General features: G+C 45.8%; 1 protein-coding gene across 3 annotated transcripts in view; it reads left to right on the top strand.

Annotated features, from left to right (window-relative positions):
* The first annotated feature begins 1,403 nt into the window (after positions 1-1,403).
* The window catches only part of rspo2 (R-spondin 2), a 72,960-nt gene continuing 67,485 nt past the window's right edge, over positions 1,404-6,878 (top strand). For 2 of the 3 annotated variants that reach the window (XM_032519436.1, XM_032519438.1), the window contains exons 1-2: positions 1,404-1,917; positions 2,205-2,531. In XM_032519436.1, the coding sequence (XP_032375327.1) occupies positions 2,432-2,531 (100 nt within the window). In that variant the 5' untranslated portion in view covers positions 1,404-1,917; positions 2,205-2,431. The remainder of the gene's footprint in view (positions 1,918-2,204; positions 2,532-6,878) is intronic. The other variant, XM_032519437.1, reaches the window with a different exon arrangement.

The raw sequence follows: 6,878 nt of genomic DNA, 5'->3' as shown, positions 1-6,878 counted from the left end.
TTTACATATTGTTAAAAGCCCCCCCCCCACATATTTTTTTCAATCAGTTCCAGTGACGAAATGGAAACTTGTGTGTGTGTGTGTGTGTGTGTGTGTGTGTGTGTGTTTTACTGCCTGAGGGCAGAACAAATATTTTTCACTGGTTTCTCTGCTGTTTAATGTGTAAAACCAGCGTGTAAATGACATTTGTAATGTCAAGATGGGAGGTCTGGGGATATCTGTGCCGGAATCCAAGTTTTTTTTTTTTTTTTTTTTTAATTTTACACGTTGCCATTATATATATATTTTTATATTCCCTTGTCTTATGAAAGTCTGTTTTGTTTCTCTTGGTGTACACTAGTTTGGCTGATGTAGAATTGGCATGGACATATAACTCCCACATGAAAACAATTTCCTGTAATAAATAAAAGATTAAGTGCCACACCTAGTGGCTGAAGGGGGTAGAGCATTCACAACCCGTACTGCAATCAGAATGGGGCGATACAAAAATAATCCTGGAAACAAATATATATATATATATATATATATATATATATATTATATATATATATATATTTTAGCTGCTCACATGTATACATTACTCCAGTCTGATTCTTGTCCTGGGAGCCTCTGTCCTTAGCTTCCATAACTCCACTGTCACATGTTGTCTCTAATCAGGAGTTGACGAGCAGCCAGCGTTTGAATGTCACTGAGGGGGCGGATGGGTGCCAGCCCCCTCATGTCTTCTAACATGCCCCCCCCCCCGAAAAAAAAGGTAAGTTGGTTCTCCGTGGATGAGGTCGCGTGGGTCAGCGTGTGAGAGGGCCTCTGCCCTGGAAATCTCTTGAATGTATTATTTATTCATGTAGCACAATTACAGCCTCCCCCCCCCAAACAGCACCGATTATCATTCATTTCAGTGGAGAAGTTTACTCCTGGGTGCGCAATAACAGAGGCGCGTCGAGATGGTTGACTTGCGGGGCCCACATCATTACGCACACTACGTAGTTAACCGCTTATTTGGCCAACCTCTAATTATTCAAAATCAGAGAAAAAAGAAAAAAAAGAAGCTGAACTGAGATGGTTAAATTGACTGTGTCGCAATTATTCTCTCCCTTCCTTCAATCTACAATTGAGACGGGTCACTACACTTACATTTGAAACGAAGGGCCTTTATGAAGGAAAAACCGTGTAGTGTAATTGCGTTATCGTATAATAAAAAGAAATTGGGATTCCCATTGAAACATAAAAGGAAGACTGGAATAAAGTCATTTTCCCTGCCAAAGACAAGCTACAATCCCATATCCCTTTAAAAAAAAAAAAAAAAAAAAAAAACTTTTTCCTGTGGGATGTTTCAGCTGTTTATGCTCACTAGGACCAGAGGCCACTCGTACCGCCCTGTTGGTGAGTGCGCGTAAAGGGGGGGGGGGGGGGGATTAACTAATGTCATCTTCAACATCTTTAAATACGAAGAAACACAAAACTAGAGAACATCCACACGTGACAGCGGCACGGCGCTATATGAGGAAAAAGGCAGCAAGCATCAGGACCAGTCGGGAGTCAGACCTCAGCAGCGCGCGCAACGCACTCTCGCTCACCGGCTCTCGTCTCCCCCCCTTTCGAAAGAAAGCAACACATGTGAGTTTGTTTCCGCTGCGCTACAGGACACCGAGCGGACAAGTTTGAGTGCGGGACCGCAGGTAAACGGAATCTAAGCTTTTAACAGAGAGGAGGGAAAGGAAATGCCCCGGCTCCCACCCCCCCACCCTTCTTTCAGCGTCCGCGACCACCTTTTTTCCTCCTCCTCGGACCTCTGTTCTCTTCTGGAGACACAAGTTTCTCACACAAAGAGGGATGCTGTATGTTCCCGAGCCGCACTTGCACTCAGAAGGAACCTAAAAGTAGACCGGAGCGGAATTACACTTCATCGGATGCAAGGTACACACCGACACGTTCTTTTAACGGAGCGTCTTGGCGACTATTACGCACGGGTTGCGCTTATTTTATTTATTTTTTTTTTTTTTTTGGGAAGGGGCGTTTGAGCAGCGCACATTGCCTTTGCATCTGTGATTGTTCCAACTTCCAACACATTAACACACACAGAAGATCTATTACCTTTTTTTCTTTTTGAAGTTTGCTCTTATCGTTCACTCATCATTGTTTAGGAAGGTGTTGATTTCATTACGCTGTTATCACAGTAACCTCCTTTGTCGTTTTCCCCGCAGCGCACCAAAGCGGACACTTTTAGCGACTGGAGGATCAGCGCGCTTCATAAAATGATCCCAATCGGCGGCGTGATAACATGTCGCATCGCGTCTGATGTTTGACACATGTTGAGGATCGACTAGAGAAGAAACTGGAGGAGGACATAACAAAGTCCGAGAATTCATCCCGAGCCCTGCTGGCACCTTTTTTTTTTTTACTGGAGTCCGGACAACAGATCGCCGTCCAGATGCAGTTTCGACTCTTCTCTTTTGCCCTGATCGTTTTGAACTGTATGGAGTACAGCAGCTGTCAGGCGCCGTCGCACCGCTGGAGGAGAAACAAAAGAGGTAACACGGGCTCGTGTTTTAGAGCAGCATCCAGCGAGCTGACTTTAAACAGATGGCTCTAGAGTTTGTGTGGGTCACGGGAGGCAACAGCCCCGAACAGGCTTGCTCTTCCGTTCTGTTAGACGGCCGCGTGTGCACAGCGCACAGAGCAGGCGCAATATGGATCGCTATCTCTGTTTGATTTGTTTGAAATGCACAGGTGAGAGTTACCGATCCAACCCGTCTCATAGTCTAATCCAGGGACGTTCCAGACATTCACGCTGAAAGAAAATTGTAATGAAGCCACAATTTAGTCTCGCAGCACTTGATGTAATTAATCAACCTTTAAAAAAAAGAAGATTATCAACATGATGTAACGATTTCTGAGCCGGTAGCTAATGCGTAAAATGTGCGCAAAATTGGCCACGCGTGGCTGTCCAAAAAGGAACATGGAAACATGTGTCATTGGATTGGCCAATTGTATTCAAACCAAGTTGCCAGACGGGCTATTGACATCCCCGATTTTGTGGCCCCAACAAAGAGGCTCCCTATAGTCCCTATGTTATTTAGGCTACATGTGAAACGGCTAAAAAGCTGCTGGTGCGGATCGGTCTATAGAGAGCTGGCGGCTTATAGCGAGGGAAGGGGGGTCGTATTGTTGGAGTTATTTAATGAATAGATACGGAATCCCCTTCCTCTGACTTGTGAATTGGCCATCTCCACTCCACCCCCCCTAAGCTGGTTTTAATTGATCTCATAACCACTTTGAACAGTTGGTAGGAAACCCGCATAACAATCGCTCAGCGGAGGCGCAGGAGTTGAGGAGGGGATCAGCCCCTTTGTAAACACTGCTCCATACTCTGAATGAATGAGGAGACAGTGGGATTAGGAAAGTGGCCCCTGCCGAGCCCTCCTCAGACCCGTGACATAACACATCTCCAAGGGCCCTCGGGGTGACCGTGAGAGGAGGCTTGCGCACGGGGACCGCGTTGCGGACTTTTGATGAGCGCTAAACAGTCCGCGCAGGATGGCAGTACAGTAGAAACATTTCAAGTCAGGAGAGAGGCAATCACATATTTAATCATATGCGCTGCGTGCCAGGGGGAACCTCCACACTGCGAGCCCTCCACTGCCCATCTGCAAATAATCAGGCAATCACTGCGGGGTACTGGCACACACACGTTTTTCTTCTCCTCTGTGTGTTTCTGTCTTTCTTTCTCTGAGGACTGTGTGATCTCAGATAGCGCAAGCAAGATAGAATGTAGTTTCCTTAGTATGATTGATCTTCTTTTGGAATTGCTTCGATCTAAAGGGTATATTTGGATGGTCAAGCAGCAAATCAAGTTCTAACATTTGTCTTTAAGTACCTCCTTATCTGTGCGTTGTGTGGGAAAGAGAGAGAAAGGGAGTGTGTGTATGTGTGTGTGTGTGGTGTGGGTGTGTGTGTGTGTGTTGGGGGGGGGGGGGGGTTACCAATTGGGATGAGATCAAGAGGTTAACTTACACATTTGACCTTTAAGAACAGCTCTAGGCCGAGCACTATAAACTACACGTTGTTACCCCCAGCTCTCAGAACGGCTGTTACACTTGTCAAAGTAATCCCATGCAAATATGTACAGGTTCGGCCTTTACAGTAGTGCGTGTGTGTGTGTGTGTGTGTGTGTGTGTGTGAGAGAAACAGCACTTTGGGCCAAAAGTGCCATTCTAGCAAGCAGTGGCAGCTTGCCAAGTTTTTGGTATTCGCTTCCTTCCTTTATTTATCACGGTTATATTGAAAGAAGCCTGTGTAAGAGATCATTGTCCAATAGGCCCAGAAATGCTTGAATATTTTTCTAGCCCTCAAGGTTCCTGTGACAGCTTTATACACAGCCTGTCTGGCATGCACGGAGAGCTATCCAAATCGTTCAGGAGTGCTGAGACCCAGACGCGTAGCTGCTTCACGTGGAAAACAAAACACATCCTGCATAATTTAACAAATGTCTTGTTCATTTTTTTTTAACACACGTGAAAAAAAAAAAAGTAAAGTAAAGTTTTCCCTTTAAATACTGTGTGTGCATGCAGCCACATGACCATGTGAGGTGTAAGGGATGGAGTTGCCATTATAATTAGGGGATGTCAAGGAGAAAACCGGTCATTGGGTATGGCTGGAGCCCGCTGAAACGTATGAGTAGTGGCAAGATTGGGATCTTTGTGTGGTTTCTGGGTTGATCTTGTCTCTCTCACACACTGCATGGCATGACCCAACCTCCCATTTCTCTGCGACAATTGTGCATATGCATTTTTTTTTTTTACACGTAAAACAGATGACAAAACTTATTAAATGCACACCTCCTTAACCCCTGTCCTGCCTACTAGAAGTGGGGAAATTATGCCAATGAGCCCTTCTGTGATATCATACCCAGACGCAAGCTTTTCATTTTTATTCTCTGGCTAATGATGCCACCTGCTGACTACATAAAATCAGGCTTGAGTACCAATGCTGCCTGACGGAACCGAGGCACACAGTGGGGCCCTAAGACGATTAAACAGGTAATGAATAGGTAACAGCACATCGTGAGTGGTGAAAGGTTGCCATGTGATTCTGTCTACCCTTCCCCATCTACCCAGAATCCCAAATTTGAATTCCCAGCGGGCCACGGCATGTTTCAGATCACATTCAACTGTCTAATCTGTTACTTTAACAGTGTTGCAGCCTAGCAGGGTGGGGGTGGGGGGGGAGTGAGGTCAGAGGTGCATGCCGTTTTGTACCGATGATGACCGTCGGCAACAAGAGTGTGTGTGGTGACTTTTTGATGCCAGAAGACGCAGAAAATAGTTGTGATTTGTGGCTGAATAGACACAGAAGCCCATATAAAAGTGTGTGGAAACTTGATACTCATTGTCAATTGTGAATTGACTGTGGTTTGTTGATAATAAAGCAAAAAAAGATTTAATTATTTAGAAATTCTTAAGTCAGATACATTTCTTGGCCATATGAATTAAAAAACAACAACAATAGACTCGTTGGATGCAGATAGTTCAAACACTGTATCCTCTCATTCTAAGCCCTGGGAATCAGGCCTCAGCGTGCTGAAAGCTCACCCTCCAGTCCCAGGTTTGTGGGTGTAAGTGTTAATGTTGGAACCCGGTACTTCAGCGCAATATAATACATCGATCAAGAGCCCAACGGGGAGGAGAGGTAACACAGCCTGGCCACTCTTGCCTTTGGAAAAAGTGAAAAAGCCCCGTAGACGGCACCTGTTAACAAGGCTTTCTCACACGATGCCACTCTAATCCAGGTGAAGTGAGCCTCTTTTTTTCAAATTCCCTTAAAAAGAAGGAGTTTTGTTATCCTACTCATTGCTTAAAGAACTTGGAAGAAAGAGAAAATCATCAGTACATGGTGATTGTTCGTCTTTGTACCTGCACAGAAGAAGTGTTTGGATGTGCAACACTTTTTCTTTAAAACTCATAGCTTAAAGGAACTGCCGGAGACTGATTTGCGATGTGACAGCGTGCAAGAGGTTGGGCTGGTTGAGGAGAGGTGGGGGCTTTTTTAGGGGATGAGGAAGGCATATTTAAGCAGATCAGCTGGAAACGGCTGAATGTGAACAGAATCACCTGAGAGGGATTACAGCGAGCCTTGACCTGAGCCTGAGCTCCGGCATCAAGAAACAGAGCTCTGTCTTTTCTCTCCCAGGTCCCATCAGCCAAGCCTCCATAAGTAGAAATCTCTCTGTGTGTGTGTGTGTGTGTGTGTGTGTGTGTGCGTGTATCTGTCTGTCTGTCTGTCGGTCTATGTCTGTCTGTCTGTGTGTCTGTCTGTGTGTCTGTCTGTGTGTCTGAGTGTGTATATCTGTCTGTCTGTGTGTGTGTGTGTGTGTGTGTGTGTGTGTGTGTGTGTGTCTGTCTGTCTCTGTGTGTGTCTGTGTGTCTGCCTGCCTGTGTGAAAAAAGAGTGCAAGAAGACACATGTACACCCTGCAGGTGCAAGTTCCTGATGCGCTAATCAAGACATCAAGTCCAGAACAAGTCCCTCACCCACCCCCCAACCCCTCGACCAATCACGTCCACGCTCTGTCTCGGGGATTATCATGGCCATTAAGGACAATGATTCACTTATGCGCTGTATTGATAAATCACATTAGTCTGACCCAGCCTGCGAACTCTGTCGAAAGACTAGCTCCTTGTTTGACCTACTAACCCATGCATGTCGATCTCGGCCTGTAGCGCAGCTCCTGCTCCGAGTCACAGCGGTATCAGATGAAGCCGGTGAAAGGCTCCTCAGTGCGCTCATGCCATGCTACACTGCAGAAAACCCCAGCAGAGGGAAAAAACATGCGGTGGCACGAACTTTCTACTGGAGTGAGAGAGACACACACACACACAC

This window comes from Etheostoma spectabile, chromosome 6 (assembly GCF_008692095.1).
Source record: "Etheostoma spectabile isolate EspeVRDwgs_2016 chromosome 6, UIUC_Espe_1.0, whole genome shotgun sequence".
Classification (NCBI taxonomy): domain Eukaryota; kingdom Metazoa; phylum Chordata; class Actinopteri; order Perciformes; family Percidae; genus Etheostoma; species Etheostoma spectabile.
This window is presented reverse-complemented; position numbering and strand designations above follow the sequence as displayed.